At 40.8% G+C, this 18,976-nt stretch overlaps 1 protein-coding gene across 1 annotated transcript; it reads left to right on the top strand.

Annotated features, from left to right (window-relative positions):
* Positions 1-766: 766 nt before the first annotated feature.
* LOC134536513 (uncharacterized) lies at positions 767-18,291 on the top strand. Its single transcript, XM_063376235.1, has 9 exons — positions 767-853; positions 4,079-4,142; positions 5,884-6,144; positions 8,528-8,824; positions 9,771-10,070; positions 11,399-11,502; positions 13,747-13,927; positions 15,126-15,410; positions 17,129-18,291. Exons 1-9 carry the CDS (start codon positions 842-844, stop codon positions 17,191-17,193), a joined length of 1,569 nt encoding a protein of 522 aa, XP_063232305.1. The 5' UTR covers positions 767-841; the 3' UTR covers positions 17,194-18,291.
* Positions 18,292-18,976: the final 685 nt, after the last annotated feature.

The raw sequence follows: 18,976 nt of genomic DNA, 5'->3' as shown, positions 1-18,976 counted from the left end.
TTTGTAATTCGTAATTGCTAGTTTGCACTGTATGTCGTAGATAGGAAAACCCGAAGAACGGACATAGATAGAATCGATGAACGCCGGCTGCACGCACGAAAAAGTGTCCCGTTGCGCCCATTGTTCCGTTATGCTGTGTCCCGTTAAGCTCATTGTACGCTTGCGCCGCATCTATCTCTCTTCCACTCGATTGGCCTATGCGTTCGAGGAGAAGAAAGACAGCGGCTGCACACAACTTACATCTACACGTGAACTGTTTCGTCAACTGGTTATAAAGTGAAGTGAATTGTTAATGTGGTTTTCATTGCTTATAACAACAACAATTTCGGCAATAAAGGTTAATTATTCTTCCATTTTAAAAATTTGATTACTAGTATAATTTCAAGTATTTATTCTTTTATTAATAAAATAAAAATAATTCAATTTTATTCATAAAAGTATGCAATCATTTCATCAATGTTTTGTTATGACGTTGTCACGTTAAACTATCGTCTGTAAACCGACTTTACAGACAACCATTTTTTTTTTTGTTTTCTCTATGACATACAGTGCAGGTTAGCTAGCAATAGCGTACGTCGAAAATAATTTTTTTTTAAAATCATTCTTCACCTTTGCAAGAATCATTCAAAGAACGGATTATTAACAAATTTTTGTATCGGAGTGTACGTAAAGATTAACAAGTTGCTCTGACAATGCTGCGTGGGCGCTCGTCATTCGCGAGTGGATTCGAGAGTGACAGCTGATTGTTTGTGCAAGTCCGCGTGGCAATCAGACAGGGCACTATCTGACGTACGTGGCCCAAACAGCCCGCTAATCTACATTATGTCTTGCACGGCTGAGGATGTTTTTTGAGGTAGGTGGCTGTCACATTTTGGTCTCTGTTTTGTAAAATCACGTTTTTTGACGTGACAACGTCTAATAAATCGATGAACGCCGGCTGCACGCACGAAACAGTGTCCCGTTACGCACATTGTCCCGTTTTGCTGTGTCCCGTTACGCTCATTTTATACTGCTCTTTGCTAACCTGAACCTCCTAGCATTGCGACCGAGTTTGTTGCGTAATTCTGTTTTCATGCATTTCAATGTAACATTTTCATTGCTCTTTGCTAACCCGTTCCTCCTAGCATTGCTGCAGAGTCCGTGGCGCAAATATATTATCTTTGACTGCATCTTGGTGTTGGGTAAGCCATTTTTCTTCACATCATCCTTGAAACACTCCCATTCTTTTCCTACTTTTCCTATCATCGTCCTATCCTTAACAGAATAACACAGATTGGAATAAGTTAAATAGCAAACATGTATAAAAGTTATAGTTAAAATAATCTCTTCGTTAAAGTAATAAACATATTTGAATTAATGAGTGCAATTAAAAGTAAATTTATCAATTAAATTGTAGATTTCATTTCACTCCTTCTTTGTATCCATACAAAATAGTGATAATTCAATAAAAATGATTCAATTTTATTCATAAAAGTATGCAATCATTTCATCAATGTTTTGTTATGACGTTGTCACGTTTAACTATTGTCCTTTAACCTACTTTACAGACAACCAATTTTTTTTATATCTTGCACATAATATTATTTTTAAATTTCATAATATTTATTATTAACATTTTAATGATCATAAATTAAACATTTTTGAAGAATCATTTAAGTTTCTTCCTTATTGCAGCTGGTGTGTTATTCCGCTGCATATGAGATTCAATCTTAATTTTTTTTTCAATTTAATACCGATTTTCACTTATATTCCTGTAAATACTTTTAATGTCTCACTTTGGGTCATAATACTTCGCAAGTTCTTCACAATGGCACCAGAATCAATGTCCTAGCTAAAAGCGTTTCCACTTCACACCAACTTATAACTTTACACAAAGATAATTCGTAACCATCACGCGCATGCGCCTACGCTGGTACGATGACGTCACAGGCGAAACAAATACTACGCGACAAAACATCGTACAGACAAGATCTATCCATTGTTGACGCATTATTAATCTCGTAGCTATTAGCGATTCAAACCTGACGGTATTTTCTCACACAAGAAAGTTACACCGACTAGCTAGGGCCACAACAAAACAGGGGCCAATGATGAAACCATCCAGAATTGGTGTTGACGAATACAGAGTCAATCAAAACGTTTGCCGTATCGCATGTAAAGTGAGTCGGTAAAAGGCTTGTGGAGATTGTAACTTAATTTTGTAGCGGAGTAGTCAAGCACTAACAGGCGTATAAATTTCGCTAATTGGTTTTTATATTTCAGACGAGGGTTTCGTATTGATAGTAATTGATATTTTAAAATAATATCTAACGAATACGTCGTAAATCAAACATTCCAAACATATTTTTGTCACGTGTATTCAGCTTGTAAAATGTGTCGGGAATAAACCAGAGCTTCAAATGTGAAGGGGTTTACACGGACCTGCGCAAGGAATAAAGGTAGTGACTATGAAGTCCCGTCCGCTGACACCAGAGTGTGCTGCGTGCGTCCTGTGGCCTGGCGTTTGGCGGAATAGACGCCATGATTTGTCGAGGCCAAAGTTTTAAATTTTAGCCAACTTGGGTTTTTGAAGTAAAAACTTCTATAGGAAGGTTTGGATAGGGATTAAATTCATGTAAGTCGTCATCGGCATGGTCACGTGACGTCAGCTGTGAATATATATATATATATATATATATATATATATATATATATATATATATATATATATATATATATATATACACACACACACACACACTCAGTGGTGCGCGCGCAGCCAGTACACATAACACAGGTCGACAAGTAATGCACACGACATATACCAATATACATATCTTATTAATACGCGTCTTCAGTCCCTGTACATCAGTGCTGTGCATATGTGAATCTAATGTGTGTATGCAGTAAAAAGTGAGTATAAAATATATTAGTATTCTCATATAGATATATAGTTTGAATAATGAAAAAACGGAGTCTTTGTAGCAATATCACCTAAAAATTAAGAACATCATTATTTATTTTTTTAATACCTACAATTACTATGCAATGCGTATTTTATATTAATTTAAGAGTTATTTTACTAACGTGATAAAACAAATTTGGTGTGTAATAATATTTTTTCTTAAAAATTGCGAAAAAGTATCTGATTTTTATCAAAACTTAATTTGGATATCCAAAAATAAAAGCTGTTTGTTTATAGTTTTAAGTTTTCACTTCTGTTGGCAGTCCTCATGACTGCTTTGAAATTTGGGGGTAAGGGGGTGTATAACCCAATGTCCAATGAAATAATTAAGTGCCCTACGTGGAGTTTAGCTTTCAGCCATCCCTTGATTAGCCTACTGGTACCAAAAACGGGGTATCTAGTAATTCCAATAGAATTAAAATTATACCCTCCGTTACTTCGAAAATTGCATTTTATAAACTCTTTCTTGGCCTGTGATCTAGAAGGAAAAAAAGTGCAGAAATCCCTATTTTACCATGAAATACAAAATCTGCACGTGAAAATAAAAGGTAAACATCGCTCAGATGAACTGCTAAGTCGAAGGATGTGCTACTTTATTTCAGGACCTTTTGCCACGATTTGCATTAACAAACACACCAATCACGGAGCAAATACTTGAATTAGAATATCAGGTGGCTAAAAGATCACTCAAGATTCACTTTAGTAACGATTCAGTAACGAAACTAATGAAGAGTCCAGATTCATAATTATATGCAAGGAAATTATTAAAAAAAAAGGGGTTTTCTGTAAAGTCGGTTTACGGACGATAATTTTACGTGATAACGTCATAAGAAAACATTGATGAAAAACTGCATACTTTTTAATTTTCAGATATTATTTACAGTTTTTGCAAATTTAATTTAAATAATTTGTTTAAATATAATCAGGAACAATTAGTTAAAAAGCCCGCCTTAACCTGTTTGATATTATAGAGATTTTCTCGCACGGGTGGTTGACCGGTTCCTTGCACGTTCGGCTCAGGCAGAACATGACAATGAGTCATGCTTTTTTCGTGCGTGCAGCCGGCGTTCATCGATTTATAAGACGTTATCACGTCAAAAATAATGTATCGCAAAAGTATTCTGTGAATTTCAGGTGCATTTAGGATGGCTTCTGGTGTTGGCCATTGTTCCGTCTGGACTCTTGGAGGATTGTAGAGGTGAGTGGAGATTTGTTGTTATAAAGCCACAGGCAAACAACTACCACAGAGAGAGAGGCCGTGTTCACAGTGAAGGGAAGCCTAAGATGTACATCAAGTTCTGTCCCTGGCCCGAACACGCCCGAATATTATTCACCTTCGGCCAACCTCGGGTTTATTTATTAATATATATATATATATATATTTCTCTGTTTATTTTAATGTAGCTACACTAACCTAACTAACCGTCCATGGTGTTTTAAAAGTGTTTCAATGTAGCTTACCTAACCGACAACTTTTAATATTTGAATTCATTTTTCCTGCGCAAAAAATAAAACAAATCCCGAGGTTGGCGCAGGCCCCCCACATCATTCTGTGGGCCCCGTTGCTAATCTCCTCCTCCTCCCCCCCCCTTTTTTTATACTAAAAAGATTTTAAAATTTTTTGGCATCAATGTATATTGTTTTAGTTATATTAATTCTTAACCATAATCACAATTATTTTTGAAACACACATTGAAACTAGTTTTAAGTCAGTTGTTTTAGATTGTCAACGTAAAATTTATGTTGAATAATGGCAAATAAATGAGTGTAACATGGTGTCACGTCAGATGTCGGTGGTTTTTGTTACTCACAGTCGTAGAAGATTCAGACACGTTCTGTACGCACAGCACACATTCCGAATCATATTACTCTGGCGCAGGGGCGCAACAAATAAATTTTCAAAGGGGGGGGGGGGAAATATACCTTTTTATAAAGAATCATCGATCCCCCCTATTGAAGCGGGGGGCCCGCGGGTCCTCCCCCGGGAAAAATTTGTATTTCAAGGTGGAAAATGGTACTATTTAAGCAGTTTTATTATCTAAAAATTGATTACACAGCACTTTATTTGCCCCTGTTTGCCCCCACTTCAAGGTTTCAGAAGGGGGGGCGAAATACCCTTGCCGCCCCCCCCCCCCCCCCCCTGTTGTTGCGCCCCTGCTCTGGCGTGATATTTCGTCGGTAACTATAAAATTAGGCCAGATTTTTTTAAATTTGTTTTCTATGATTTATTTTAAAATCATCTACTTTTTTTTTGTTTGTTTTAATTTGTTTCTTCTTTCCTTCTCGGGCCCCGTTGCCGTAGCAACGGTAGCACCGGCCATGTGGGGGCCCTGGGTTGGCCGAAGGTGAATTATTCGGGCGTGTTCGGGCAGCAACAGAACTCACGGCGAGACTTAATTTAATAACTTGAAAATTATGTAATTTTTGAAAAATGACCTTTATCTACCTTCACATATACGGTCAAAGTAAGATATGTACAGATAACTGAAAGGAATTCACTAAATTACAGCTGTTAATAATAAATTATAGTCTTGGAGTGGAAGAAGTGAGTTTTTGGGGTCACACTACACCAATTATCAACTAGCGCTTGAGCCCAAACGGTTAGTCGGAGAGAAAAAAAAACATAAATAAACAAATTGTAGGAAATTTGAGATACTTTCATTTTGAATAGAAAGGTTATTTACAAAAAGTTGATAGTTTTCGAGTCATAAGCAATGAACTGCCAAAAATTGAGGTTTTTTTTTACTTTTTTTTTTAAATGTTGCGTCACAAAATTTTGTTAGCAAACCTGAAATTCGGATTCAGCACCCCATAAAACATAAGAATTGAAAAAAAAAAATCAAAACTACCTCAATACTTTCCCGGTAAAAAACACAATTTAACTGGACTAGAACTCGCGGCGAACAGGCCCCGCTAGCGCGCGCGCGTGTGTGTTGCAGTGTACGACAGCCTGAGCAGAGTGACGGTCGCGGGAGACGTGGTGAGCTGGGAGGGCAGCTACAACGCCTCCTGCCTGCGGAGGCTGGAGGTGTGCTGGACCTACCCGGAGCTCGGCGTGTCCGGGTGCGGCGAGGCGCCCTTGGACTCCGGCAGCCTCCGGATCAAGGGCTCCCGCCCCTGCCGGCGCTTCACCGTCAGCGTGAGGGCCGTCGGCTTGGACCCGGGTGACGACTACACCTACCCGGGCAACGGATACACGGGTGACTCAGCGACGGAGCTCCCGAACACTCGCGCGAAACCCTCCTCCAACCGGACAGCCAATCAGTGGCGTAGCCAGGATTTGTGTATGGGGGGTGTTAAGAAGCATGGCTCCCCCCCCCTCGTATTAAAGCGGGGGGTCCGGGGTTCCTCCCCCGGGAAAATTTGGATTTTAAGGTGTAAAATAGTGTTTTTTTTTTTTTTTTTAGCAGTTTTCGGTACTTAAATTTAAATATTGTAATGGTAAATTTTTTATTAATTTTAATATGAAATTTGTTTGAGTGATGAATAAGAAATGAATTAAAGATTTGGTGCTAAGGGGGGGGGGGGGGTGGGTTGAACCCCTAAAAACCCCCCGTGGCTACGCCCCTGCAGCCAATTACACTTCAGCTTACACTGAGAAAAATGTTTGTATGCCTCAACAAAATATTATGTTTGTATGCGGCGAAATAAATATATATTTTTGTTAATTCAAACAAATATTTTGCAGTAGGAAAGATTTCCGTCTACCCGACAAAATGATGTTGTCGACTCAAATACGTATATTTGGTTGTTAGGCGTAACAAATAATATTTGTTTCTTACCGAGTTTGGTTAAGCTAACAAAATATTCTGTTCCCCCAAGTAAATATTAGTTTCGCCATATATAAACAAATATTTGTTTGATTCAAACAAACCTTTTTCTCAGTGCACTGTAAACCTCACGACTAACTTCTATATCTGTGCTTGTTGCATAAAAGGGGTTAAATCCTAAAATCATACTTTTGAGAAAAAAAATCGGTTTTGTCTAGAGACGTACGAGACTGTAAAATCCAGATAAAAACGACACAATTAATGATGATGCAGTTGCCAACAACTCGATTGGCAGCAAGATTGCGCGGTAGCACAACTGACCGCCATGACGGTTGAACAACAACTGTTGCTTCGTTTGCCGGAAGCTGCAGGGCTACCCACCTCGGCAGGCAGCCAACTTGAAAAAACTTGGCGCTGCTGTCAAGCAGCGCGGGAAGTTCAAAATTCAAATGTTTCAAACACTATACACTATATTACACACAATATTTACAAGTCCAAACAATCGCGATTGAAAATTATCAGGTTTCTTGAAGTCACCGGTTGTTTTTTTTTAGCTCTATTAACTGCTTTAGAATTTTTGGAAACTCATAAATTGTATTAAAATAATGTCTCTTAATCTCCCTTATCAAATTTAAAAGTAATTAATTCAAAGTCACAATTTTTGACTTTTGAATTTCTGACTTTACACAACAAGCACAGAATATAGTATGTTTCACGCTTACATTGCAGTACAGAGTAAATGATGAACACTGTTGCCAGATTGCTTGGAGGCCCGTCCACGATGACGGGACTGAACGTGACGTGGTGTTGTTGTTGTTGTGCTTGGAGCCCCGTCCACGGTGACGGGACTGGAGGTGACGTGGTGTTGTGCTTGGAGGTCCGTCCACGGTGACGGGACTGAACGTGACGTGGTGTTGTTGTGTTTGGAGGTCCGTCCACGGTGACGATACTGAACGTGACGTGGTGTTGTGCTTGGAGGTCCGTCCACGGTGACGGGACTGAACGTGACGTGGTGTTGTTGTGCTTGGAGACCCGTCCACGGTGACGGGACTGAACGTGACGTGTTGTTGTTGTTGTTGTTGTGCTTGGAGACCCGTCCACGGTGACGGGACTGGAGGTGACGTGGTGTTGTGTTTGGAGCCCCGTCCACGGTGACGGGACTGGAGGTGACGTGGTGTTGTTGTGTTTGGAGCCCCGTCCACGGTGACGGTACTGAATGTAACGTGGTGTTGTTGTGCTTGGAGCCCCGTCCACGGTGACGGTACTGAACGTGACGTGGTGTTGTTGTGCTTGGAGCCCCGTCCACGGTGACGGTACTGAACGTGACGTGGTGTTGTTGTGTTTGGAGGTCCGTCCACGGTGACGGTACTGAACGTGACGTGGTGTTGTTGTGTTTGGAGCCCCGTCCACGGTGACGGTACTGAACGTGACGTGGTGTTGTTGTGCTTGGAGCCCCGTCCACGGTGACGGTACTGAACGTGACGTGGTGTTGTTGTGCTTGGAGCCCCGTCCACGGTGACGGTACTGAACGTGACGTGGTGTTGTTGTGTTTGGAGCCCCGTCCACGGTGACGGGACTGGAGGTGACGTGGTGTTGTGTTTGGAGCCCCGTCCACGGTGACGGGACTGGAGGTGACGTGGTGTTGTTGTGGTTGGAGGCCCGTCCACGGTGACGGGACTGAATGTAACGTGGTGTTGTTGTGTTTGGAGGCCCGTCCACGGTGACGGGAATGAATGTGACGTGGTGTATTTGTGCCTGGAGCCCCGTCCACGGTGACGGGACTGAACGTGACGTGGTGTTGTTGTGTTTGGAGGCCCGTCCACGGTGACGGGACTGAAGGTGACGCAGAAGGGCAGCGACGTGGCCGCTCTGACGTGGTCGCCCTTCGGCAAGGACTCGTGCGTCACGGGCGTGCAGCTGTGGATCTGCGACAACCGGACCGCCAACCTGAGCACCTGCATGTACGAGGCCGTGGCGCGGGACGCCAGCTCCTTCGAGCTGCACGGCGTGGAGCCCTGCCGCCGCCTGTTCGCCGTCATGAGGACCGAGGACAAGTACCGCGGCCAGGTCTCCTCGCTCGCCTCGCTGCCCGTGTACCTCGACTCCTCCGGTGAGACTCTTTGGCTTGCACCTTCCTTTACGAGAAGCCTAAGATGTACATCAAGTTCTGTCCCTGCCCGAACACGCCCGAATATTCACCTTCGGCCAACCTCGGGATTTGTTTTATTTTTGACGCAGGAAAAATGAATTCAAATATAAAAGTGGTCGGTGAGGTTAGCTACATTAAAACACTTTGAAACACTAAGCATGGTTAGTTAGGTTAGTATAGCTACATTAAAATAAACAGATATATATATGTATATGTATATATATGTATATATATATATATGTATATAAACCCGAAGTTGGCCGAAGGTGAAAATTCGGGCGTGTTCGGGCAGGGACAGAACTTGATGTACATCTTAAGACTTCCCATCCTTTACGAGGGGCGATCTCTTACCTTCCCACCCTTCAATAACACCTAGAACACACAAATATGTAGAGATAAAAAATCTATACTCTAGTGCATAGTGCATTATTATATTATACTTTATTATGCTCTATTATTATTTTATCTATTATATTATCTATTATCTCTATTATTATATAATCTATTATATTGATTATTATATTATATTTTATTATATGATGTAGTATACTCTATTATTATGATTATTATACTATACTGCATGCAATGGTTATAATACATTCTTAGTGTTTCCATACAAGTACGTCCCAGTTATTAATTTTATTAACACTAACTATAAGCTGGTAACTGGTAAAGGGCTGAGTGTTGTCCCAGCAGCGGTGAAGTGTTTCTAGCCCAGTATAGGAGTGAATGTTCTCGCAGTTACAATCCTGGTAATGGGCTGAGTGTTGTCCCAGCAGCGGTGAAGTGTTTCTAGCCCAGTATAGGAGTGAATGTTCTCGCAGTTACAATCCTGGTAATGGGCTGAGTGTTGTCCCAGCAGCGGTGAAGTGTTTCTAGCCCAGTGACGGAGCGAGTGTTCCCGCAGCGGCGGTGACGCGGGCGAGGGCGACGAACGTGACCCACGACTCCGCGGCGGTGGAGTGGCGGCTGTCCACCCCGGGCCGGGCCTGCGGCTCGCAGCGGGTGCAGCTGTGCCTGCGGCGAGCCGATGAGGGGGAGGAGGCCGCCTCCAGGGACTGCTGGAGCTGGAGCCTGGGGCAGCAGCCGGGGGACTCCTTGCAGCTCGCCGACCTCGCCGCCTGCACCGCCTACGAGGCCGCCGTCAGCCTGAGCTCCGCGCTGGGCGAGACCAGCAGGACCGCCGCCTTCACCACGCCCATGCACGGTGGGTCCCCGTTCTTCGCGCTGCGCTCTCTCACTAGCGAACCACTCTTTTCTGAAAGAAATGGGGTAGGCATTTTTTTTGTGACGTGATAACAATCTTATAAATCGATGAACGCCGGCTGCACGCACGGAAAAAGCATGACTAATTGTCACGTTCCGCGTGAGCCGAGCGTGCAATAACCGGCGCCAACCACCCGTGCGAGAAAATCTTCTATAATATCAAACAGGTTAAGGCGGTTTTTTTAAACTAATTGTTCGTGATTATATTTTAAAAAAAATTATTTAAATTATATATTTGCAAAAACTGTAAATAATATTTGAAAATTAAAAAGTAATGCAATTTTTCATCGATGTTTTCTTATGACGTTATCACGTAAAATTATCCGTCCGTAAACCGACTTTACAGACAAAATCCCTTTTTTTTTTTTTTTTTTACGAAAAAAATTTTTTATACTCCCTTAGACTGCAATTCGATATGCCTGCGTCAGCAGCTTCGTTCTTGTAATTGGCGGTCGTCTGAAAGATAAGATACTACTGCCTTTGTTTGACCAGGCAATTTTAGACACGTTTGTTTCCGCACTGAATTATTGTGAATGTAGTGCTGACAAAAAACATGTTCCTGAGGGGAACTCGACCATATTTAACGCGAAAATAAATGCCTTTTTTAAAAAACATCTTGTACTTGCTAAAGAAAATTATTTTAAAAATTTATGTTTCTAGAAAAAGGTTTATCTTCAATTTATACTTAATGGCTACACTCGTAGAAATAGAAGAGGATTCATCACCACAGTTTTTAATTTAATTAAATTTTTTTTATGTTCATTAGGCTGATAAAATGACTATAGTATTAATGAACTCGATAATCAATAGTTATGTTTAGTTTAATGTGCTATTGCTATTGCCTTGTCAGTTGTAAGTCTATTTTAAATTTGAGTTTCAGAAAAAAAAATCCTTAAAGAATAATTAAGAAAAAAAATTATTATTTATAGTATTTTTGTTTGTTTTATAACTCCATAAATAATTTAATTTTTTTACTACTTTGTCTAAACATTTATTAAATATGTGACCAAGGTTAAAACCGCATATTTAAAAGTAATAAAGACATTAATTTAAAAGATTAGTATATTTAATTCTTTGATATACTTATAAAAGATTTGTATATATTTAGTATAATTGGATGTACTCCTTTGACTTATTTTGCTTAGTACACGACTAAAATAAAAAACAGTGGCATTACAATTTAAAAAAAAAAAAAAAACCTTTATAGACATCCAGACCAATTTGGTTTTGTGCCATGCCCTGTCCTGATTTCAACCGCGCCATCTCCAGGAGAGGTGATTGACGCCGCAGTTGCTGACGTCACCGACACCACAGCCGTGGTCACGTGGTCCTTGGACGCAGACGGCACAGACTGCCACCCCGACAGCATGCAGGTACTGTGTGGCGAGCAAACAGACATTTCAGCATATTGGTACACAGGTATTTGTAGGGGATCCGACACGTATAATTATGGAATCAGACAATACGTGTTTTCAGATAATTATGATCCACAAGCAGTGACGTAGCTAAGGTCACTGGCGTCACTGGCCAGAATTGAAAAATGGCGCCCCCTCTTGGATTTAAAAAAAGGGGGGGGGGAGGGGTTCAGTAACGCGAAGCCGTCGCCATCCCTGCCACCCGCTTGCTACGTCACTGTCTACAAGCAGCACGGACGAAACAGGAGGGCAGAGTGCAACGCTAATGCAACGTGCCTTGCAAACAGCAACAAGATGCAGGGCGTTATATTAAACTGTCAGTAATCATCCTCATGCAGTTGGCCTCTGTGCACGTAAGCCGCTGGCGTGTGTCCCAGTAACAACAGAGCACAGCACAGCCCTTAGAAACTGGGCAGAGGAAACATTGTGGATCCATTCTGTTCTCCGATGAGTCGCGATACAATGCGGAACCTGATGATCGATGAGTTCTCATTCTTGAGGGAACGTGGAACACTAAATAGCCTATAAAGGATTTGATTTTAATTCTCTAATTATTTGTATCTGATCCCCTGCTAATTTTTTTTGTTCAATTCCCTCATTATTTCGAACCAGTTTAGGATTTAAAGAAAGTTGAACTTTCATTACATATTGTTTATTTTTAAACAACGCATTTTTCTGAAAATTTTTTAACTCATAGTGAATCGATAGGATGAAAATTGTACTGATTAATGCATAAAAATGAAATAAAAATATTTATAATAGTGTTTACGTTTGAAAAGTTGTGTTGTATTGGGTGCATTAAAAAAAATACAGATAATGCTTACCAAGCAGAGTACAGTACAGTATAGTTCCATAGGGTTTGGCCACTGGTTCTTCTTTGTTAACCCGGCTCTCTTAGGCATAGGTAAGCCCCTTCCCGTCCCGGGGGCCTCCTCCGCGGGCGTGGATACGGGATACTCCGTGTACGCGAAACAAGAGATAGCCCAGTCATATTAGGTGAAAAAAGGGATCAACCTCGGAATGAAAGATAATAAGCTATAACTTGGTACAAACCTTTGTTCTGTCGTTCTAAATTTTGTCTCAAAAGTCACAAATGTTATAGTGTCCGCGTCTTAAGATATTGAAGGTGAAAGGTCATAAACATCTGTTTTTTGCGAATATCTCGCTTTCTATTGCTTAAATGAGATTTGCACCTATTATAAAAGTTGTAGAGTATAAAATTCTCTACAACTTTTGTTTGAACTTTTGTTTCATACGATCAACCGTTTTTGCGGTAGACCGCCGCATACAGTCATATATGGCCTAATGCAAGGTCAAGCGTGAGTTACGGTTATACAGTATAATTATTAAACAATGCCCATTATTTATGTACTAGTTATTTATTATTTATATTTAATTAAAATAAGTGACTTAATTATTTATATTTAGTCATTTATATTTAACTATATTATATTAATAATTCTGGAATGTATATTTTAGTTATATTTTAAGTTAAAACGACATTATATACGTTTTCTTTAAAACGTGTACATTTTTTAATACTTATATACCTGGAAATACTTGTTCCTACCCTATGACCTTTTATATTTATAGCCGGGACAGATGTTCTATTGTATTCAAGGCCACTTTCTCTTTTAAGGGACCACTTTGTATTAGTCAAGATTATTCGTTAGTTTGAAATTGTATCTTCGCAACGACGGACGTATGGTTTTAAGAGCTATGGCTGATTTGTGTTTTATATGTGATAAGTCACTTTCAGAAAGTGTTTCTGTGAATGTCGTGTGTGGCCATATATGACTGTACGCGGCGCACTATTCGCGGTCTACCGCAAAAACGGTTGATCGTATGAAACAAAAGTTCAAACAAAAGTTGTAGAGAATTTTATACTCTAAAACTTTTATAATAGGTGCAAATCTCATTTAAGCAATAGAAAGCGAGATATTCGCGGAAAAAAAAACGATTTTTATGACCTTTGACCTTCAATATCTTAAGAAGCGGACACGATAACATTTGTGACTTCTGAGACAACATTTAATTCGACAAAACAAAGGTTTATACAAATTTACAGCTTATTATCTTTCATTCCGAGGTGAAACCGCTAATATGACTGGGCTAAGAGGTGTTGGGGATCCAGCCATGACCAGAGGCTGAGGCCCCTGCCTTGCCTAGCGTAGTGAGACGAGACGCCACCGGTGCGCGCAGGTGTGCTACACGCCGGCCGGGCGGGTCGGCGGCGCGCTGTGCCACTCCCTGCGCACCGCCGCCTCCAGGGTGCGGCTGCAAGGCCTGGCGAGCTGCGCCGAGCACCTGGTGCTGCTGACTCTGGCGACGAGCGTCGAGCCCAGACCCTCCCGCGAGCTCCGCATCACCACCACCAGCCAGGGTGAGCAACCCCCAACCACCCCCACACGGCAAAAAACCCCACGTGAGCTCGGAGCTCATGGGCAGAGATCCGAAGATTCCCCGGATTCATTTGGGGTCGGGATAAAATCAGCAGTCCAATGTCGTCTCTGCCAACATATACCTTCCCATTGGTAGAGACAGAAAAAATGCATATACTTGTACCTTTTTGCGATCCTTCTGCTGATGGCACACGGGTTTTATCTGGAAGACTCTGGGCCGTTGAGAGACCCTGGGCGAAAGAAGAGTCGAATCCAGGGGAACACAGTCCAGACAACTCTCAAGTAAACAGCCAATGAGCAGATCTTTGCCCGATTACGTAGAGGACTGTTGAGTTCAACCTAGATGTCACTGGTTGATTTCTTACTGTAGTACCTCATCTTATATTGGGTGGGGCTACGTGATTTGGTCACTCTTATGGTAGCTGGTGTTTTATTGACACCGAGGGGAGTCATCGAGGGAAGCGAAGAAACAGTTTTGATTGAGATGTATTCATCAAAGCAATGCAAAGGTAAAAATTGTTTTACTCTACCATGCGACCAAAATTTCCGGGTTTCTACCCGTGGACTTTGCCCATGCAGCTGTCCCCACTGTCGATGTGTCGATGTCGAGGTACTGACAAAAGGTTGCCAAGCCATTGAACACATTCTATCGTGCATTTGTCATTTGTGCCCTTAATGATCCGATACCCAACCAATTAAAAAGGCCAATGAATCATCAAATCTTGTTTCTTGACTCGCCACCATTACCTTTTTATGTTGGAATACTGTTCGTGAGGTGCTTGAATTTACCAACAATCAGAATGGCTTTTATTTTGGAGTTTTAAATAATTTTATGTTTGTAGTTGATGTGGTGGAAAGTCTTCATTACCTTCACCATGTATTTGCAGACTCTCCAGAAGCCAAAGGCCTGCAAGTATCACTTAAAGCGATGGTAGTTTAGTTACCACCAACATTTTTTTTGGACTGTTAAACAAAATAGTTTATTCTGGAGTGACCATTGTTTAGCATTAGCCATATTACAATAATTGAGTTCTAAGCCTTGAAGAAAGCCTGATGTTCTGTTTGGACTGGCAGTTCCAAAATAAATTATGCTTTAGATTTCCCGCTGGTAGTCAAGTTGCTCAATGCAGTTGTTTTCCACTGAGCATCCCTTCTATTTTAAGTTTTCCTTCGTCGCAGGTCACCCCGTGCTGGCGGCCATGAGCGCTACGGCGGGGAAGGACCTGGTGCGCGTGGAGTGGATGCCGGCCGAATCGAGCCTGCAGTGCGTGCGGCTGTACAACGTGTCCTGGTACTCCTCGGGCGACCCCAGGAGGACCTGGCAGTCCTTGCCGACTGACACCACGTCCTACACCATCCACGCCGTGTCCAGCGGGCAGACGTACTATGTGCAGGTTTCTGCGGTCTTCCTGGACAGCACCGCCGAGTCGCTCTCCCGACACGTGGACGTCCCTGCTCGCTCGGGTGAGTGCGCGTGCCGGTTATTGTCGGCACCAACACATCACTTCCTAGTTGCATAAAATCACATTCTTCTCTATCTTCCACAAGAATTTTGTTTCTTTCTTCAGCATTATGACAGTTGCAAAAACTTTGGATATATTTCACACATCTCTTCCACAATGTTTTAATGATTTACCTTTGAGATGATTGCAGCCACATGGGCACCGAGTAGTGGCGCCTGGTGTTTCGAAGCCCAGGCGACGATATTATAAACACTCTACTCATCCTGTTGTCTGACGGATGGAACTCCACAATCGAGCACATCCACCAGATGGCTTGTTTAGGTTTTCAGCCGGTCTTTGGAACTTAAGTCCCTGCGCCTCTCCCATGAGCTTATGTCTGGGGGATTCAGTTCATCTGGTCTTTGCCTGGCTGCAGTACCAGCTGGACCCTTATGATTTTAGCATTCGTCATACCAGGCGCCATTATAAACTGTGCTACACCAAGAAGCTATTCGTTGATTGTCTATATATCTTAGTAGTCTTTCTCTATATTATTATGTGCTTGTAGGCAACAGTGTATTTCAGTTGTTCCTGTAATGAGAGAGAAAAAGTTTTAAAACTAAGTTTTATGGTCAAATTTAAACAAATAATTGACTGGACCATTGGTCGCAATGAACGCCTAACACTCACCGGTTACTCTTTCTGTAGGTAGTTACTTGAAATATGCGTGATTAAAAAAAGAAGATTTGTTTCAAAAAATTACAGACATATTTTGCACAGCGTATCTTTGAAGTTTTATATTTTACTTGATATTTTAAATATAACTATTATTTTATTTTTAAACGTCTTCCTCTTGTGTTTAGAATGGTTGCCATATTCTTCTAGAACAATATACGAATTTTTAACGACTGCGTGCAGTGTTGGTGTTGACATGTTGAAGGCCACGGATTAAAGAAACTTTAAAGCAATACAGTCTAAACGACATTGCTTGGCTTCTGGGTTGTAGCCGCGTCGAGGACAACGATTTCACCGTAATTCAGGTCAATGTTTTAGTCACCAGTAGGTAACTGCCACAGTGATGATGGCGACTGCAACATCGACCGAAACATCGGTGAAATCTTCGCCTTCGATGTGGCTACAACCCATTAGCTAAGCAACTCTAGACGATGGCCGTGATAACCTTCGATATTTATTAATCTAAACGATAGTTGAGTGCAATGATTATATAATAAAAATATGTGTGAAACAAAAATAAACTGCGATTATTGTCAGGTTCAAGATATCCGTTCAAAGCGTAAGTGGTTGATAATCTCCTGAGCTGTTTACTCCTTCATTCCCAGTCAAACTAAATGGTATTTAATCGTACACGCATTCTGTTTATCTGCTGATAATTTTGATAGGTGTTGCTGCATCCCAATATTTTTTTTCTGCTGTAGTCGAAAAATGTTTGATATTTTTATCAGGAGACATATACATAGTCTCGTGTCTCGATGTCAGCTTGGTAGTGTTAATCATACGGGCGGCTTAATTGGTAAGATCTGCCTAAAATTTGTTGTATTCAATGTATAATCAGGTGAAGCGGTACTGATACAATAACATTTTTTCCCCTTTATCAATTAATTTCTAACATAAATTTAGCTTTTTAGATAAGAAATTGAAGCATTTTTTCTTTTAACTTTGTCATGAAATGCCTAGATTCAGTAAATGGTTAAAAAAAAAAAAGATAATCTTTGTTTTCAGGTTCTTCAAAACAAGTTGGAAGAGTCTTCCTCGTGTTTTGTGCACTGTCCGTGTTTGTGGTCTGACTGTACCAAAGCTACACACGAGACATCTCTCCACAGTTATTCCAAGAGGAAATGTTAGCTACCAGAGTGATGTACACCGGGATTGACAACACTAATATCACACTCGGCCCAGCAAACACAATGAAGAAAATAATTCCAAATTATTATCAACGGGCCTTTTGGTAACAGCTATTTATAGACAGGGTGTTCGGGAACATCGGGATATACATTTATCGGGTGTCAGGGAATGTGCCTGAATGAGCAAAATTTTGTTAATGGACATGTCCGGAAATAACAACCCTGCAAAATTGCAGGCGTGAACACTAGGACGCAGATTTGAATTTCGCGCCCAACTGGGCACCATCCCGTTGGCTGAGAGGTCGCGCAATCACAAGCGCCGTGATTCATCGTGTTCAGGCGCTCCACGGTGAGAAGGTGACGAGTTGGTCAAATGCAATGGCAACCTGCTGTTTGTCTTACGGCACAGTTGGTAGTAGTGTTGCTATTCCGTGTTTGGCCTTTAGCGATCAGCGCAGTGTTGCCAGTTGCTGGGATCGAGCGGCCTCTCAGCCATTGGAGTGGAGCCTACTGCGCGGGAAATTCAAAATTTGCGCGCTGCTGATCGAGCATGTGACTTTGCACCGTTTCTTTTCCGAACCCACTTTCATTAAAAAAAAATTGCATGTTTTGGCATTCCCTGTCAACCATAATATTTATGCCCCCTTGTACGCGAGCACTCTGTACATAAAGAAGTTTAAGTGTGGGTTTGATTTTATGCAAATCTACACTTTACTCCGTTATTGATGAAATTTCGCACACTTGACCTTCCAAACAAGAGGAAAGTAGTAGATTTATACATATTTTGAAGGAAAAAAATCACACTCATCCAACTTCAACTTCCCTTAAAACATAACTTATGGTACTTATTAATGAAATTGTTCACTTTTGTCGTTCCAAATAGAAGGAAAATTACTGTCTACATCACCGAATGCTCCAGACGGACAAGCGAAAAAACACTATGTATTCTCAATCTTTGAAATAATATGTTCTAAATATATATAAGGAATGATTGATTGTTTACTATAAAAATTAGATCTATAGTTTTTATTTGAGCTTGGTAAAATTTTACACAGTTGGCCTTGGACCAAAACTTAAAAATAAAAAAAAATCTTAAATGAACTTTTTTCTCTCTCCCGTAAAGCTTGGGCAACGTTGGGTACATCAACTAGTTGACATGTATAAAAAGTAATAACGAATTTACTTTGTATTTTTTAACATTATTAATTATTTACAGTCTCTCAGATTGAAGTTTTGACCTCAAATCATCTTCCCTACATTGCTTCTATCCTAAATTTTCAGTAGTTTTTTACACGAGTGTGAGACTCGCACCTGAGATGATATTATACAATGTAGATTGACATAAAGTTTGTATTTACTATGTTTTTTAAAAATATTAGTTAGTTTCATGTATTGGCAACTATTTTATAGAAGAAAACAAGCCAACTAAATGGAGTTATGAAACATCATGCAAATTATTTAGACTGTTTTTGTTTTTTTGTTTTAATGTGTTGATTTTTGTTCGTTTTTATAGTAAAAAGATGAGCTTCGGTATTATTCTTTTTTCTACACTGGACAATAAAAAGTTGTGCTTGATTTGCTGCTCAGTAAAACTTCTAAAATTCTTTCATCAGGATGGATAAAAAGTTATTATAGCAAAAGAATATTATTAAAACATATTGGTGTCATTTTCCCGGTAACTTTTCTATTACCAAAATGTTTTCCAGGAACTTTATGATCACTGTGC

Source organism: Bacillus rossius, chromosome 11, assembly GCF_032445375.1.
Source record: "Bacillus rossius redtenbacheri isolate Brsri chromosome 11, Brsri_v3, whole genome shotgun sequence".
In the NCBI taxonomy this organism is placed as follows: domain Eukaryota; kingdom Metazoa; phylum Arthropoda; class Insecta; order Phasmatodea; family Bacillidae; genus Bacillus; species Bacillus rossius.
This window is presented reverse-complemented; position numbering and strand designations above follow the sequence as displayed.